At 41.3% G+C, this 19,332-nt stretch overlaps 1 protein-coding gene across 1 annotated transcript; it reads left to right on the top strand.

The window, feature by feature from the left end:
- The first annotated feature begins 5,791 nt into the window (after positions 1-5,791).
- On the top strand, positions 5,792-7,193 carry LOC147331706 (uncharacterized). The gene is made up of 5 exons (XM_086287918.1): positions 5,792-5,984; positions 6,539-6,600; positions 6,677-6,739; positions 6,824-6,883; positions 6,966-7,193. Exons 1-5 carry the CDS (start codon positions 5,792-5,794, stop codon positions 7,191-7,193), a joined length of 606 nt encoding a protein of 201 aa, XP_086144044.1.
- The last annotated feature ends 12,139 nt before the right edge of the window (positions 7,194-19,332 follow it).

The following is a 19,332-nucleotide window of genomic DNA, read 5'->3' as shown; positions in this document are numbered from 1 at the left end:
GATATCTTTTCTATAATAGTTAACATATGACAAATACAACAAAAGGGTTCAGTATACTGAACTAAAATACTATTTAATAAGTCAGAGCCTTAAATAAATTTCAGTGCCTTATGGTGGGGTAGGTTGAACCATTGGATCAATTTACCCCATAGCCTTTGGCTCACTTTGCCCCATAGCCACCATTTTGAAAAAAACGGGCTAGCTTAGCAATTTAGGCTAATCTTTAGAAAACTTCTTCAGATGATATTATATTTTAGAAACCCACCAACATGTATAATATATCATCTTAGACACAGATACATTTGTTTTAATATTACAGTCAATTTACCTGATATGCAGAAATTTTACTTTGACAAGCAAAAAACATTTTTTTGTGTAATACAGACTTACCCCTTCTCCAATGTGCTCCTCTTTAATATAGCAGGATGGAAATGATGAGTGCTTCCTGGATTTATGGTCACATGACAAAACATGTACACAGTTACCTAGATACAAGGGGTGGTTCAACTTACCCACTGGCTCATCTTACCTCACTCTCCCCTATGATCCGGATCTGTTCCTCGAATCAAATTGCACAAGTTATGCAGAGTAATGATAAATCTATCAGTGATGATGAATTAGAGTTTATTGTCACGGTAGCTCAGAACAGTAGTTGTGGGGCTCACTTAAGACTGGCACAAATCCCTTATGATGAGATTCTCTCAAAGAAAGGCAGACATTTATACACACCAAACAACACACACAACAATTTGTGCTTCTCCTCATGCATAGCACATTCATTAAACTCATCAGCCTCTGAGCGAGAAAAACTTGCTACAGCCATGCGACACACAGCAAGTATCATTCTCTGATGTCGGCAAATTTGAGAACCACTTCAACATTAAGATTGTAATCTATTACCACACAGAAGGGCGTAAACGCCTGGAATGTTTTTTCACACATGAAGAGCCAAACACAAACACGTTGATGATGTATCTCCATAATCAACATTACCACCTGATTTTAAACCCGGCCGCTTTTCTTGGGGCATCCTATGTGTGTAATTTCTGTTACAGTACATATAATACCCCATTACAGCACAGCTGTAAACATAGATGTAACACATGTTACACACTCTGCCAACACCACACGGGTCCCACAGTGAAATGCAGTGACTGTAAACGCATCTGCAAATCACAACACTGTTACCAGCAACACAAAATACCAGAATTAAAACACAACATGATCCCCTGTGATAATATGAAACATTGCATGCACTGCGGCACCACATATAGAGAATCCAAGAAATTGCCACACAAATGTGTGCAGCCTAGATGCGAGCACTGCCGCGAGCCTAAATTAGCCGGAGACTCCGATCATCAGTGTTCATACAGCCTGTTGAAAAACAGAAGCCTAGCGATAAATATATTTTATATGATTTTGACACGAGAAACCACAACGGTAAACATGAGGCTAAGTTTGTGTGCGCGTCTGATCTGAAGGGCAATAAGTTCACATTTAATACATTAAAGTGTGTGGAGGCGTTCGTGCAGCATTAGAGAGGCCCAAGGTTTTGTGGGTACACTTTCATAGCACATAATGAATCTGGCTTTGATAACTACATACTCCTGGAGTACTTTGTCAGACAGAGCATAACACGTAGTGTCATAATGAGCGGCAGCCGTGTGATTTTGATGACCTGGACTATGACCAGCGGTGGATTGATTCGTTCAGCTTTTTGCCCATGAAGGTGAAAGGATGTCATCATGCATGCGGAGGAATCTGTCTCTGTTGAAGATGATATACAGGGCTCCCCCTACTCTACGCGGAGCTATTATTAGTAACTCAAACATGGATTTCATCAATGCGCTGTGTGAGATAGCCTTTAACGTATTGCATGGTAACATTCCACTGACCAATCAGCAGTACAAACAGCTAAAAAAGAAAACAATCAGACTGATTGCTGACAAAAAGATCAAAACTTTGAAAAAGAGAAAGACAATCAACCAATCTGGAGGGTTTTTACTGCCGTTATTAGGGGCTGCAATCCCTTTCATAAGCAGTCTGATAGCAAACAGGTGAAAATGGAACATGTGCAAAAGATGTTTTTGGTACCCCAACACCAGTTGGACTTAATAAAACAGCAGCAGCATCAGACAACAGGCTCAGAATGAGTTGGACAAGGAGATGTTACAAGTGTTACAAGATTCTGACATAGATGTGTCTGAGAAGGCTAAAAAAATACGGCGATATTCTCCAAAGACACCTCACGCTTGTGAGACAAGGTGCTCGTGAAAAGAATGTATTGTCTTTATCACTACCTGAACAATTTAACAGGCAACCCCAGTTGGCGGACACATCGCCTGTTCATGGTGATGCAGGGGTGAGGGATCTTGTTGCGGAGAATGTTTTAACACACATACCTAAAAGGAGTAGGAGGAATGCAGAACTTATTCTGTCAGTGGTGAGCCGTTCGCCAGACTTGATCTCTTACAATGACAAAATCGTTATTGATTAACACCATCCCTGGTTCACACATTTATGATCTAATTAAAGCCGTCACAACCACACACACCTTCTGAGGGTTTGAGACCCATCGGTTGGTCAGAGTTTTTGAAAGCTGTCTCAGATTTAAACGTACCGTTATCAGCCATATCCAACACAGGCATACGTAAGACCATAGCCATGTATAAAACCGATCACACACTGGCTGAAGACCCTGGTTTTTTTAAAAAACACAAAAAAAAAAAAAAAAAAAAAAAAAAAGAACACCCCTGGCGGACCGCTGCGACATAGTACACTAAAAAAAATAAAGAAAAAAAAAACAAATTAAAGGGGGGGGGGGGGGTCCTGTAGAGTGGTTGGATTTTTGAATTCAAGCTTTTTCTTATCACAGCTGAAATTGTTTTTCTGCATATTCCAAAAATCTATTATGCTCCTTAGATCAGTGAAAGTGTGTTGCTATAATATTTTGAGTGAGAGTGAGTGAGTGAGAGATTCTGCAAACTGGCTATTAATTTCCAAGATGTCACAGGTTTGATAACTACAAAGCCATGTTCACTTGTAACTGGTAAGTACAGGCAACATTTCTGTGAATTTTAGTTTCTTCAAATAACAGTCTTAATAATTTATGTACTTTTTAAAATGAGATATCCATCACAGTACATAAATGCAGATGACAGCTGTCTGTATTTGCTCGATCCTTAAAGAAATTCTCTGGAGCAGGAAGAGTCTGACCATGCAACCAAAAGAAAAATTATGCATTATTACCTGTATATTATGATAACAATATTAGGTACTCTGTAATGTCACTAGAAATGTGACAGGACCAAGGGCTGAATCTAAAGCGAATCAGGTGCTTTCAAACTGCGTAACACAGACTGTGCTCTAATATAATTTTTTTTCAATTAGTAGCTTAATAAACTACACTACAGCAGAAAAATAAAGATGAATAAATAATTGTTAGAACACAGAATGTCATCTTACATTGATTACAAAGAAGGATTAGCATGTGAATAGTGGACTGGCATGTTTATGGAGGACACACATTTTAACACAAGATTTGTGTTTTTTGGGATTTAAATGTGTCTGACATATTGTTGTCTTTTGTTGCAGACACCAAGTGTTGAGATCCTGTCTCAACCTACAGACCAAGAAGTGAGTGACACACACTTCATTCTTCCAACAGGTTACACATTATTTTTCAAGTATGTGTGTCAGTTGGGCCTAGTGCATAAATGAAATGCCCTGTGATTGTATTAAAACAATCAGTTTGAGTGAAGGTTTCTCAATGTAAACATTAGAATTACTTGTTTGTGAATATCTTAGCAGAAAGAAATTGGCTATACCATTTGTTAGTCCAAACTTTCCCTTAAAGCATCAAATTGATCTTTATTCTGACCAAATTTGATATTTTTGTCCTATTTGTCACCTAACCTCGCGCTGATTGGTTTATATGATTGGATTTCTTGGGAAATGGATTGCTTTACATCAGTGTTGAGAGCTTTTTTGACAACAGCAGGAGAAGTTAGAAGTCAGGAACATGGACTCCATGTGTAAGAGCCAAAGTCAATGTTTATCCTTTTTGTTTTGGTGGCACAGGTGTATAGCTTTACCTGCGTCTCAGGTGATGGTATGTGGGTGTGGTCACAGTCTATTTACCTGATGTCGGTGTTCGCAGCAGGTGTGTTGGGTGAGTGGTTTGTGGGCAAACTTTTCTGTTGACCGTCATTTTTTGGCACACCAGTTAATCCATGCGCTAGTTGTAAATTGATTGAAAGCGCAAATGTTTGTTTTTGTTTTGTTCTTAAAATAAATGCGCAAAGTACAAGTACGACTCATTATGGATTATTGGAGGCGCGTCACAGGGACACAACCAACTCAGCCGGCCGCGGCTTTATTTACGGATGAAAGTCGCAACACCATGTTCAGTCGTCATGTATTCATAAGAACATTCCGTATTCACATTATTAACTAGAATATTGTCTTTCTTACTTTCGCATTTGTTGTTTCGCAGATGTTTTTTGTTTCCATTTATGACAGCTGGGAAGGTGAGAAGCAAGTGGACAAATGATGAAGTGAAGGCTGTTGAGCGGCACACGTTTCATTTCATAACAAGCTGCAAAGTACCAGGTAAAAAAGGTATGTGACTCCTGCCTTCAAGCAGAGCCGGCAGCTCTGAAAGGCAGAGACTGGGTTGCCGTAAAGTACTACATCAACAACAGGATGATAGCATTAAAAAGAAAAATGAATAGATAGCACTATAAAATGCAGGTTCAGGTGGAATGCTGTATCAGTTAAAATTAACTTTACTTTCATTTAATTTTAAATTTGTCTTTAAGTCTATTGCATTGGTCGTAAGTTGCTCAGTCCTTTCCTGGGTCTGTTTTTAGTTTAAACAAGCAAGAGAGCCCTAGCCAAAATCTCAACACATGGGCGTGTTACTGGACGCATAGGTCACACTTTGTGATTCCCATGCCTCTAGGACCTTCGGAAAAGCATGTACCCATTTGTCACATGTTTGTCATTCATACTGATATATCATGAAAACAGGTATGTGTCTGTGCGTGTTGGTGTCCAGGGCCCTGTTTCAGGAAGCCGGTTTGGAAAACTCAGAGTGAAAAACGACACTCACGGTTGAGTAACCCCGAACTGTCCAACTCGGAATATTCCGTTCCAGAAAGGCTGATAACAATTAGTTCAATCAAGGCGGAGTTGCTTTAACCCCAAGTGAAGCGCGCGGACGAGGATACATAAAGCCCTGATAAGCGGAGCACAGATTAAGCGAGTCACCATGGAGACGGAGGGAAAGAAGGCGCGGGCGACGTATTTCACAGCGCTCGAGGCGGAAATTCTGATGGCAGCATATGCCGACAGCATGCACATCATGCAGAAAAAAAAGCAACACAGCCGCAGCTGCAAAGGAAAGGGAGCATGCATGGCAAAACATAGCCGACAGAGTCAATGCGTGAGTGGTAATGTAAACATTGATCTAGGGATTCCCACCCATTTAACACGTTATGTCATTATATGTTACCCCATTTGTCCTGTGCTACATATTAATATGTGATGTGATGTGAGCGCAGGTGCAACCCAACAGGCCCCAAATGTACCTGGCAGCAAGTAAAAATGAAATACAAGAACATAGTCCAAACAGGTGAGGTGTAATTGTATCATGAGCCATAGTGCTTGGTCTGTGTGTCCTATGTAGATCAATTGCAGTTAGAGGCCACAGTAATTTCCCCTCTGTGAGCACTTATTGAAATTATCTGAGCACATTACAAGTACATACTTGCTTACTCTGTATGCTCAAATGTGGCCCGTTATAGCCAACAGAAAAAAAGCGGAGGCCCGGAAAACAGGTGGGGGTCCTCCACCACCACCACTCACAGAGGCTGAGCAGTTGGCCCTCAGCCAAAACAGTGGGCGCCCTGTGGCTGAAGGCATCTCTGCGGGGACATCCTCTGAGTCAATAACCCCGCAAGACACAAGTGCCTACATAAGGGGTAAATCCAAAACAATACATGGCGTGCACACATCCATTCTGCACAGTCACCATGACCAAAATGAACTATGTCGCAGTGCAGTTACTGTCCTACTGACAGAGAATGACAGTCATCAAACAGTTAGGTGAATAGACAACACTGAGACACTTGGGAACTGTTAACGTGCTGCACGGGTGAGGGCCCAGGGAGAGACTCACACACACCGAGCTGCAGTGGTACGTCTTTATTATGTGCATAGCGGTGTCCGTTAATTTTGCATACGTGTGTGTGTGTGTTAACCCCCCACAGGGTGAGCTCCCTGTTCCCAGAGACAGAGCGAGTAGTACATTCCGTACCCTCCCCAATGAGTGTAACATATGAACATATACCTCAATGCAACATAGAGCTCATAAAGGCGTTCCCACCCTGACACCTACTGATTTTGCCTTCCCTCAGTGTCGGTTGTCTCCGAGAGCATACTGACAATGAGGTGTATGGTGATTGGTATGTCTGGTAATTGCCATTTGCGCCCACATAAGTCATGAGTGACCTGTATGAACCCCATATTCCCCCAGTTGACGGTGATGGTGTACTGCATCTGGTGCAGCCCCCTGTTGAGCCAGACCGACATGCAGTTGTGAGTACTCGTAATACTCCACAGACTACATGTGTCAACAGTGGAACAGCAATGTTGTTAAATGTCTCCACCACAGGCACATGATGACGACACAGTGACAGCTGCTACAGAGGAGGCCGCATCAGTGCCACACTATGAGGTATACAGTGTACAGTGGAAAATATAACAACTGACTACAATGTGGCACTATGATGACACCATGGACCTACTATGTCCCCGGCAGAGTGATGCTGCAAATGAAGAGGAAGAGGGTCCAGCCACTCCTACAACGAAGCTTTCCGCAGTGGGTTGTTCAGCACACATTCACAACCAACCTAAGTAGGCATGTACTATGGATGCCAATGCTATGTCCTTTGTTGCAATAGCTCCCTGTGAAGCAGCTGTATAGAACATATCTGGCCAGGAGGATAAGGAAGTGTGATATGGAAATGGTGCACCTCCAGCTGCAGATCCAGAAGTCGAAGCTGGAGATTGTACTGCTGGAACAACAGTTAAGGGTGGGTGGAGTGATCATAGATGGACGAATCATGTCAGTGTTTGTACAACATACTAATATTCGCATTTATTCATTGTGCACAGGACATACAGGGTGAGCAATAAAACAAGTTGACCACAGTATCTGTGTATTTGTCTCGTGACATGTTGGGTTGCCGGGTCACAGGAAATGGTTGTGGCATATGGTGTCTGACTGCTCGCCCATCCTGTACGTTCGTGGGTGGGTCAGGATGTTCATCATGTGGATCACTGCTGTCGTCTGGTTCAGCTGGACACTGTTCACCTCTAATCGTGGCAATGTTGTGTAGGATCACACATGCCACAATGATGTCACATGCCCTTTCTGGGGTGACTGAGTCCACGAAGGCACTGGAACCGGGCCTTGAGCATTCCGATGGTCATCTCAACTCTGGCCCGTGTCCTGCAATGGGCCAGATTATAACGCTGCTGTGGGCCCGGTTCAGGGTCAGGGTAAGGGGTGAGCAAATAGGGTAGACATGGGTACCCCCTATCACCGAGCAGGTGGCCAGTGAACTCTCCTAGGACAGAAGAATACATGTCAGTGCAAACGTCCCTGTGGCAATTGGTCTCTGTATATTTCACAGTTACTTCGACCCACCATGTCCAAATCTGTTGCTCAGTGTACATTCTCGGAAGATCCGTGAGTCATGGACAGAGCCTGGCCACTTGGCTTCCACATTTGTGATGATGTTGGCAGCATCACATATGATCTACACAGTGCAGAGTACACATATTAGCATCCGTTACCATGATGCCATCACTTGTTGGTGTGAAATGCTACAGGGAATTATGTACCTGTACATTGATGCTGTGGAAAGACTTCCTGTTCACAAAGTCTCCTTCATTTGCTGAGGGTGCAATGATTGGGATGTGGGTGCCATCTATACAGCCAATCACGCCTGGGAACCCTGTAAATTTATGTACCATTTAAGTAGTAGTTCAAGTATCACCACATCATACTTTACGTTTAGGTCCTCCTGATACCTGCAATTTTGTGGAATCCCTCTTTGATGAATCTTGTGGGTCTGTGACCGGGGAACACCACAAACGAGTGCAGGAGACGTTTCAGTGCTACTGTGACATTCCTGACTGCCCGACAGACGGTAGCCTTGGAAACGTGCTCAGCGTCACCGATATTGTACAGGAAGCTCCCGTTTGCAAAGAAACGGAGTGCGGTACAAAGAATATGTAATGGACTGAGCGCATGTCCGCGATGTGTCACATGCGTAATATATGGCCTGAGGATGTTATCCAAATAACTTATTGATTGTGCTGAGAAACGGTAACGTTCGCACAGGAAATCATCAGGTAATGATAAGATGTCCAGACGCGCTCGAATCACTCTCTCCCGGCGGAGAGCTCTGCGGAGAATTTGGGCTTCGATATCTACCGGCTCTTCAAGGAAGGGACACGCCATGTCTGAGACTTCCTACTGTCAGGTTTCCGACAAAGGGGCGGAGACAGTCAGGGTTAGTTGTGGTAAACCTGCTAGGGGGCAGGTTAGCTTCACGGCGTGTGTCGTCATAGTGACTCACTCAGGCTGCAGCTGAACTCGCTTTGTGAAACCGAAAACCCAGAGTTTTCGTTAACTCAGGGTATACTTACTCAGTTTTTCCCACTAAACCGGCTTCCTGAAACAGGGCCCTGGTTTCTGTGGATTCCGGGACCTGCTGCACCTGTGGAGCTACTTAGAGTGGCTGAGCTTCCGTCAATGCTGGATCGTGAGAATCTGCAAGTGTAGTCCGTGAGCTTAGATGTTTGAAAGTGTTTGTTTGCCACTGGTGAAAAGTTTCTAATGGCCGTTTCTGTGGTTTCCAGCAGGATCATTGACATGAGGGGACAAAGCAAGCAACACAGTATTTGGTAACAAAGGGAGCGGAAACAGATCACTATCACTGGGAGCAGACACTGCACGGACACACACACGGACACACACACACACACACACACACACACGATTCAAGGATGAATATTCATACCAGAGAGTCCTGCATTTGGGTCCTACTCTGTGAGAGTTTATATTTTCAGAGAAATACTTTGAAAATGTGCAACCAGGTGAAGGTGTTCACCTAGGACCCGAAAGAGGAAGTGGTTAAACCACTTATTACAAAGTGTAGTAAAGTGGCAGCCATCACCGATGGGGAGATTGTAGTGAAAATAACATGTCTGATGAGTTTCTCCAAAGTGGGGGTCTCCTATATAATTAAGGGGCAGGAACTAAGAGATAAAGCTCCCCCTAAAGACATAGACATCACTGCATGGACCCAGTTTTTCAAGGCACCTGCCCGTCTTTTTGCAGAAGACGTTCTTGTAAAAGCTGAGGATCTTTTACATCCCCTGGCTCCTGTGACTAACCTTAAGAGGAGCTCAACAAATGTGGGGCTTATAACAATAGAACGGGAGGTTAGAATTTGTGCAGCCATCAGAATTGATATTGCTTTAGGTTTTAGAAGCCATTAGTGTTTTTATGTATTTACAAGTAAAATCAATCATTTTTTTCCAAACAGATGCTAAATTGTGTCCAAAGAAAGGTTTGACCTGACTGTTTTGTTCCCCTGTTACGTTCTGGCTGCTACATGTTTTTCTTCTACCCCCCTCCCTCAGTGTTCGGCAGTGAGGAAGGAAACGAGTTCCTATTATTACACACAAAAAAAAAAAAAGTCAGTGGGAGTATGGAAGTATTTTTGGTTTGTGTGTTGAGAATGTTTAAAAAAAAAAAAAAAAAATGGAATTCTAGATTAGAAATGGGAGGGGGGGGTTGAACAGCAGTTTAAAGGGTTTTCTAATGTGACGTATTTATATGAAAAGAATTGTAATAAGGAGTTGGAAATGCATACAGTGTTGTGTTTATGAAATGAAACTGAAAAGCATGGTTAATACAACAGTCTTTAAAGAACCGTTAGATGCAGGCTGTGTAGCTATACCAGGGGTCGGCAACCTGCATGCGGCTCTTTAGTGTTTATACTGCGGCTCCGTGGTTTGGGAAAACTGTAAAAGTATTTAGCTGAAGTGTATTTTATTTGTGCTATTTCTTTTTTAACTTTTAGTTCTAAATGAGAAGATTATCATGATCTTGAAATTGAAAAATAAAATGATACTTTATTATTTTTCATCGCTCAAAATAATAAAATGATTTTTAAGTTATTTTTCAGTCACACTCGCAGAAGCCGGTATATCTGCCGAAACGACGTGCATTTATCGAGACTTTCAGTATGGAGAAATGTAAAAAAAAGAAAATTATCTGAAGAAGATTTAATGATGCCTGGGTAGATTTATTTGCATTTACTTCTGACGAGAGCGGCCTACCATGCCTAATTTGTGGATTGTCGAAACAAAAACCGCTCACACCTCACAGACGACAGCTTGCAGTCCTACGTAAAGACGAAAGTGACATCGTACAGCCCCTGTCCGCCGACGCTGTGCGCAGAGGTTGAGCAGGAGTCCCATTGCAAACCACGGCAGACCCAATGATGTTTGCATGAACATCCTTTTCAGCTTCTCTTTATTGACCACTTTTCACACATGCAGCTGGCTTTAGCTTTCCAGCACACAGCCCGACACATAACACAACAGCAGAGAGCACAGACTTTAAGGCGGCGAGTCGTGATTGCGGATGACGCTCAGGTGCGACCACCTCTCCTGCAGCAGCACTGCAGGCCACGCCCCGCCATACACATTAACCAGGTAAAATAAATATTTATGCAGATATTTTGCGAATATTATTCATTTTTTTTTAGGAGCATAGTGCTTTTTTCCAATTATTTTTAAAATTCAGGTCAAGGCTCTACACGCTCCGAAAGCCCAAAGGCAATATAAGGATCAGTTTTTGTTTGCTACATGGATAATTTAAGTTCAGCTTCTCAATTCATTTAAAAGAGACCTTCAACTGGATGTTTTTAATTTTTGTTATAATTTTTTAAAGCATTCAAAATGTGTTCATTAGATAAATAAAATTTAATTTACTTTGTAGCCTTTCATGGATTTCATAAGCAACACACTATAGTTTTTTTATACAAAGCATAAAGGTAAAAGCAAACAAACAGTGTGCAGTGTTATTCTTCATTTTAGATGTCAAAAAGTATTTGCGGCTCCCAGTGTTTTCTATTCCGTGCAAACCGGGTACAAATGGCTCTTTGGGTCAGCAGTCGGACGTACCGCCCACGGTACATTGGATGGTTTAGGGGACTAATTGGTTACGTACAAAAACTTATCAAAAAAGAAGCTAAACATGTTATATATATTTGGAAAGCTGAGATTCTCGTGATTCGAACGATGTAAAGCATTTCAAGATAGAATCAACATAGCAGGTACAATTAGTGTTTATGTCAGGCTGCCAACATCGAAAAAAAACAATAACAATAAGGTCTGTACTCACATATAAAGCACCTGTTAGTCCACTGGTTCATAATATTCCAACAAAAACGGTGTAGTTAGACTGCCAAGAGTCCAGGCAATCCAAATCAGTCCAATATTTAGTCTCTGAGACATTTATATGTTGATAAACATCCACTGAATGTAATAGTATTGTTTCAAAGTAGCCGGCGAATAATCCTATTTTCGGTGCTTCCTGAAGCATTAGCAGCTCTTGACATGTAAATATTCCGGGTATTTTGATCTCAAAATGGCCGCTGACCTCTGCACTTTCGATTGACACCTCATTTGAACCAATGGGTGCTTCACACAGGTGTGAACAAGCAGCGATAGCCAAACACAGCTGGTGGTCAGCGGTCTGGCCAGCCCCCCTTTGATGGGCAGTAACTTCTTCCAATTGTGGCAGAGTGTCAAAATGATTGGCGTATCAGATAGCCAATGATCTTTAAAGAAGATTGATATGCAGCTTAAGGGGGAGGACACTTGTTTTTCCCCTTATATTTGCATGCGCAAAAGGTTTTTGTCACTCGTGCGCTTTTGCGTAAACTTTCATAGCGACGACAGCGTCTGTGTTCATACAGCTAGTGATGGTGAGATGAAGCCTCATGATGAACTGAAGCTTTCCATCCAATTGGTCGACTCATGGTTCGAAGCATTGTGATGATTCATTTGCTCTACTGCGCCATCAAGTGGACAATTCAAGTGAAGCGGGCTCTTTGATTATAATGATGTGTAAACCTTATGTACATCTGGATAATGACACAAACTAGTGTTTGGTGCTTCACTTTTTAATAAACTAAAAGACAGAAATCAGATTATAGGATGTGTAGTGTTGTTTATTTATATTTTGGTGTTTATCATTTGTGATATTTATTACTGTGTGCATACTTTATTAGGAGAGACAAAATTAAAAAAAAAAAAAACATCTCTTCCTTGCTGGTTCCATCGAAGAAGAAATGCACAAGTAACTATGTAGCACGTACGTAATCCAATTCCACAACATGGTGTGATGGGGAATCAGCTGTTTTCCTGCCCATGTTATTTCGAATCTGGCGCGAACCGATGAACCAGTCCCTGAATCAGTCACGTGGTACGGACTGCCCGCGAGGCCTCGAACGTCACTGCATACGTAATCAAAGCAAGCCTCGATACGCGCTTCAGAAAAACGCCCCCGCGATTACCCGACGCACGATTCGAAGCTTCGACACACAGGACACATCACTACATACAGCATTTTGAGAGAACTTGCGACCAAAGGAGCTTTGTAAGTACAAAATGGCAAAGAGGAAAACTTACTTCTCACTGGAAGAAGTCCTCGAACAATGCACTCGGCGTGACAGTGATCAGTCGGAGGAAGATATTTCCGAAGAAGACAGTGATGTTTCCTTTGTTGACTCGGTAGCAGAGGATATTTTTTTGGATGGAGGAGACGCTACTCTCGACATGTAAGTGTTTATTATATCATACAATGATATTACTGTTTGTATGTGTGCCTTTGTGTGTGTGTGCGCCTTTGTGTGTGTGCGCGCCTGCTCCTCTGTGTGTTTGATGCGTTTTTACTAACTCCTGCTGTGTTTATATTGTTTGTTTGTGTGCATCTTTGTGTTTTGATTGTGTTCTTACTAACTCACGTCGTGTGTCTTTATATAATGTGTGTGTGTATATATATATATATATATATATATATATTTTGTGTGTGTTTTGAGGTGTTCCTGCTAACTTATATCGTTGTTGTTTTTTTGTATATCACAGACAATCATCAGAATCAGATGAACTATGGGAGCCAGCCAGTAAAAAGACAAGTACAGAGGAACACGATGACAGCATTTCGTCAGAAGAGGAGCCACATCCTTCCACTTTCCAAAGAGTTTCTGGAAGCAGAAGGCCAAGAGGGAGAGGGAGGGGGAGAGGAAGAGGGAGAACTGGCAGCAGTCAAGCTGAGATGCCAGCCAGTACACCTGAAGAGGGATGGAATGATACAGATGCTCCAGACATAATACCACCACAGCCCACCTTCAGGCCCATCAAATCACCAGGACCTCAGATCATACCTACAGCTTCATACACATCACCCTCTCCAAACAGAGCACATCACAAGCCTGTGCATATCAGTGGACACAGCACCACAGGTCGTCTGAGGTGCAGACACTGCCAGGCAAAGACACCAGTAAAGTGCTCCTCCTGTGATGTGCCTTTGTGCTTTTTGCCAAGTCGAGATTGTTATAAAGACTGGCATGATGCCAATGATCTCTAAAAAATATAATTGTAAAAATACATTTGTGTGAAAAACTATATATATATATTTATACACCCACAGATGCATATACATAATGTGTATATATAGTGAGTTTTAATGCCATAATACTTTTTTTTCCCTTTACATTTGTTTCGAAATTGAAAAAAAAACACTGTATAATGTTTATGCTCCTGTAATTTTGTAAAGTATTGACAATAAATCTGGATGTAAGAATAGCTCTGAGTGTAACCTTTAATTAGAGACCAAAATTAGGACTGTACATAAAAGCATTCAAGAATTACAGCCTTTTATGTGTTGATTGTTACAAAGGGCCATTTGGAGTCTCCAAGTGGCCTTTTTTGGGTAGCGCCTATACATAGACCTAAATAAACTTGCATAGAACACTCATTTTCTAAGATATTGTTATCAAATTTGAATTGTGGCTTGGTAAGGCTTCATGCTTTGATCCTGTTGTGTTTTCCAGCTAATACCTCACAAGGTAGGCATCTGCATGCATTCCTTACAAAAAAAAAAAACTTGGGCGGATTTTTTTTTCTCTCTTTTTTAGTGTGTTCAAAGTTCTATTACTCAATAGCAGTATGACATAAAGTGATTCTGACACCTCAGGAACAAACTACAGATTGTCTCCTTTCAAAAGAGACCAAAACCATGCATATACTCCAAATGGTTCAAGAGCAGCATGCAATTTATTTTGGATATGCCTTTTTCACAAATTTTAGGCAAAATTTGTAGGACTGCTAAGGGGTTAAAGGTTGCTGACCCCTGAGCTAGACAAATGTTACACAAGGACTACTTGGATGGGGAACCTGGTCAACATGAAACATTTGTGGGTGGGTGAGGGTTATGTTTTTGTGGCAGGATGAGAAGATGAAAAATGTTTGCAAAACAAGAATATCAGAAATAGAAATCAAGATCAAAAGGTTAATGTTTTGTATTATTAAAGAGGCAAGTCTATCAAAATTATGCATGGAAAACATGCATTCAGTGATGTGTAGAAGTAGAAAAATTCCTACTGAATGTTATCTGTAATGTGAAAATATTTAAAAACAAATGCAATAATTATGCTTTGGATATAATTGAATTATGTTTTCTGTCCAGAAAGCTTTGACCTGACTTGCATTCCCCTAAAGAGGTCCAGGGGATGAGGGAAAACAACAAAAAAGGTATCCAGGATGGAAGAGGAGACAGGGAAGCAAAATGGTTAAATTTGAGTTTCCTAAAATAAGCAAAAACAGACTGACAAGCCACTATCACCTTTTAAAGAAAGAAGGGGAAGGAAAAAAGGGGAGGAGGGAAGAAAAACCCTAAACAGACTCCTCTCCACAGAGCAGGCACACTCAACCACCACACACACAGGTCAAGACTCTCTAGCACGAGAGCTCGCCTTTCTCTGGCCTTAAGTACTCTTTATTGTTGATGGGCGTCAGCTGTATAAAACAAGGTGGCACCTAAGGCAGGAGAGATGGCAGGACACACCTACACGGGGACAATTTCAGGAGAGGGTCCTGCGAGGGCTGTAACACTATCTCCCATAAATACAAACCAGTAGTTTGTCACAGAAGGTCCTACACATTGCAGTAAGCAAACCAATTAATTATACCTGCAATCGTTGCACCACCAAATTGTAAATATGAAGTGGCAACCCCTAATCCTACCCCTACTCAAGTAAATTTAAGTAAATGTAAGTGTTTAAAAAAAAAAAGAAAGAAAAAAAAGGTACTTTTATTGCACCATGTTCACTCATGAGCTGCTGTAACATAAATTAAATGGCTGAATTGCCACCTCAGCATGCAGTCAAGAGTGTTGCTAATGACCTGCTAATTGTATTCAGGTGCAACTAGATTGTGTTTTCTGCAACATAAGAATGAAACAGTAAAAAAATGAAAATTCAAAAAAATAATTTTTGTTAATGAAGGACTGAAATTGTTAAAGTGTGTGCTGTGGCAGACAGAAGGAAGAACCCAAATGCAGGACTCGGAACACGGAAAAGTAATCTTAAAACTTCGGACGTGGCTTCTACATTCTACACCAGCGGTCCCCAACCTTTTTTGCGCCACGGACCGGTTTATGCCCGACAGTATTTTCATGGACCGGCCTTTAAGGTGTCGCGGGTAAATACAATAAAATAAAAGTAGTACCGGTACCGAAAAAAATAAGATTTAATTATAACACACGTGAAAAGACCCAGGAAAACCGAGTTAACGATAAAAACAATAACAAAATAATGCTGAAAAACCAATAAAAACCATACATTTCACACCTGAGCCTCTACTCTCGTGGCCCGGTACCAAACGACTCACGGACCGGTACCGGTCAGAGACCCGGGGGTTGGGGACCGCTGTTCTACACAGATGCTCTCATAACCCAAATCCAGTTGGCTTTGTAAATTATTTAAAAAAAATAAAATTATGAATGCTGTATGTATTTTGTTCATTCCTAAGTTGTGAGTCTACACCAACTAAAATACTTTCTTTAGTTATTAACATTCGAAATGATGAAGGCACTTAAAAAGTAACACAAAATTAGCTGCCTTTCCAGAAACTTAAGGTTTTGTGAGGGCACAAACACGTTTAGTCTTTCCCTCCTAGGCTTTAAGACTTGTGATTGGGCAAAATTTTGTTTTTAGTGTTTACATGCGGAGATATTTTTTTTCAAAACTGCATGCGTGGACAGGATTAAAAAAAACAAAAAACCCCCAGAAAATCTCAGTTTTTAAAAATACCCGTGTACGTGTGGACGTAGCCTAAAATAAACAGGCAGGATTAACGGAAGGATTGGGAACAGGTGGAAACACAGCTGGGACTAATCAAACCTAAAGACACAAGGGGCAGCAAAAGTAGATAGGCATCTGACATAGGCTCTGACTTAGTAAATGTAATTAGTACATCAGAAAGTATGGGTTCTACCTCTTTGCTTTCTGATGTTTTTTGTTTATTAGCAGCTATTTGCAGCTGCCCAGAGAAACTTTACATTTCCATCGACATCAGTTGAGAGCCACGCGCATCGAGATAAAACAATTTTGATTAAATAATGAATTGTAGAATAAATACTCCGTTTGTAAATTCCTTTTTGAATTCCACATTAAAAAAGTGATTTTTAAAAAATGCTTTTTAAAAACCTCATTTCAAAAACCATTTTCAAATTTAAAAAACTGATTTTCAAAATGTTTTTCTAAATATCTCATTACAAAAACCATTTTTTAATTCCAACTTAAAAAGGCTATTTTTGAAAATGCTTTTTAAAAACCTCCATTTCAAAAAAAGTTTTCAAATTTCAATTTAAAAGACTGATTTTCAAAAGCCCCATTTCCACGCTCCACTTTGCGTGACCATTCCCCCCCGCCTGTCCCGTTTGCCATCAGAATTATTGTCTAAAGGCAAAGAAAGATGCCCAACGGATTTACTTTACCAAATGGACCATCCCGGCCTTGCCATATTGGTCTATTTGATTCACCTTTGCATTTATTGTTTATTTTATTTTCACAAACAGTATCCCACATTCTTGATTTACAACACTTGTTGTAATGACTAACTACTCCTGACATTTTGGAGATGTTAGCTCTTTATACAGTAAAGCTACAGTGGGATACAAATAATATCAGGCTGATCCTGCCATGATTTGTTCCCCCTGTCTAAATCACGGACAAACGGTGTCCTACAGTTTATGTTTTTAAACCCATTTTGCACAGAGGCATTTTTTTGATTTGATTGCAATGTTGAATATTGATACACAGGGGGGGAAAAAGCAACTACACGTAAAATAATCACACCGTTACGCCTCTGCCTTTCTAAATGGAGGGACACTGCGTGTATATATGTAAGCTGTAAAACCTGAAGATAGTCAGATTAACAGAAACGGTATTTTGTCTCTATGGCTACGTTCACACTGCAGGTCTTAATGCTCAATTCTGATTCTTTTTGATCAAATCCGATTTTTTTTTTGTCTGCTTGTTCACACTACAAATAAAATGCGACAGCAAACGTGCTGTAGTGTGAACGGTTCATGGCCCTCAAAGCGACCCGCATGCGCAAAAGAAGACATCACGCACAACACGCTCTGTTTACGGAAGTAAAAATGGCGGCTACAGAGCGAGTAGGTGTTGTTGCAGCAGTTTGTCAATTTATGCAGTCATAACCGACAGAATGTTGACAAATTAATCAGAGAAAGGAGGACACTGAGAAAAAAGAGTCAGTGCTTTAACAATGGCCTTGTTTGGAGCAGTGGCTGCTACCTCCGTGCAGAGGTATATATGGACACGGAGTCAGAACCAGTAGTGGTGGGATTGGGATGTGAGAGGCTTCACTGACACGGAGTTCATCCACAATTTCAGGATGTCAAGACAAACACTTGAATATCTCTGTCAGCGCCTTTCAGCTAGAGTGCTTAGACAGGATACTCATCTCCGCCAATCCATACCTGTGAGCAACCGCGTTGGAGTCGGGCTGTATTGGCTGGCAACAGACGCATGTTATTAGACCATGTCAAACCTGTTCAGAGTTGCCAAATCCACAGTTTGTTCCACCGTCCATGAATTCTGCTTTGCAGTCCGCTATGTCCTCATGCCTGAGTACATTGTACGGGGCGATCGTGGCTGAAGAGTTGGCAGTTCGCCTTGTAATTTCTTAAATAGATAACTATCATATCTGATATCATATCTCACAGTACAATAATATTGAATGGGTTGCATTGTTGTATTTTGTCATGTTTCTCAGGTCTTTGTCTGAATTTCTACGAACATTATTGCTAAGGATTGTCTTATTGCATTGGAGTCACACTGGGTTAAATATGTACACTTGGGTTTTAAGGGGTATTTATTATTTTCTTCTTTTTTTGGGTTGTATGGAAGCCCCAAACGCAATTTCATTGTTCTTGACAATGACAATAAATAAATAAATACTAAATAATACTAAATACTAATCGGAAGGTTGCCGGTTCGAGCCCCGGCTTGGACAGTCTCAGTCGTTGTGTCCTTGGGCAAGACACTTCACCCGTTGCCTACTGGTGGTGGTCAGAGGGCCCGGTGGCGCCAGTGTCCGGCAGCCTCGCCTCTGTCAGTGCGCCCCAGGGTGGCTGTGGCTACAATAGCTTGCCATCACCAGTGTGTGAATGTGTGTGTGAATGGGTGGATGACTGGATATGTAAAGCGCTTTGGGATCCTTAAGGACTAGTAAAGCGCTATATAAATACAGGCCATTTACCATTTACATTAAATGGCCTCAAGGAGATGACCCGATACAAGTTATTGAAGTGTGCCGCAGCAATAGATGAGAGTCACATTCCCATCACTGCTCCTGAGGACAATCACTGTAATTATTTTAACTGCAAAGGCTGGCACTCTGTCATCCTTCAGGGCGTCGTCGACCATCAATTCTGGCAAGCATACTATGATCTGTTAATTATGAAAAATTGAAAGGAAAAAAAAACGTGCATTTGAATGGCTCAAACGTATATACAGAGCTGGACAAAAAGTAGTCGCCTAAAGAATTATGCAAGTAACCGTTTGATCATAAGTGTGATGAACATTTTGTGTTGTTTTCCTTCAGTCTCTCTGTTTTCTCCTAATTACCCACATCTTTCCTGCTTCCAGT

This window comes from Aulonocara sp. 'chitande type north' Nkhata Bay, linkage group LG4 (genome assembly GCF_057382095.1).
Source record: "Aulonocara sp. 'chitande type north' Nkhata Bay isolate Kocher_YH1m ecotype deep benthic linkage group LG4, A_spYH_male_GT1.1, whole genome shotgun sequence".
In the NCBI taxonomy this organism is placed as follows: domain Eukaryota; kingdom Metazoa; phylum Chordata; class Actinopteri; order Cichliformes; family Cichlidae; genus Aulonocara; species Aulonocara sp. 'chitande type north' Nkhata Bay.
Note: the sequence above shows the minus strand (reverse complement) of the source record. Positions and strands in the feature narration are given on the sequence as shown.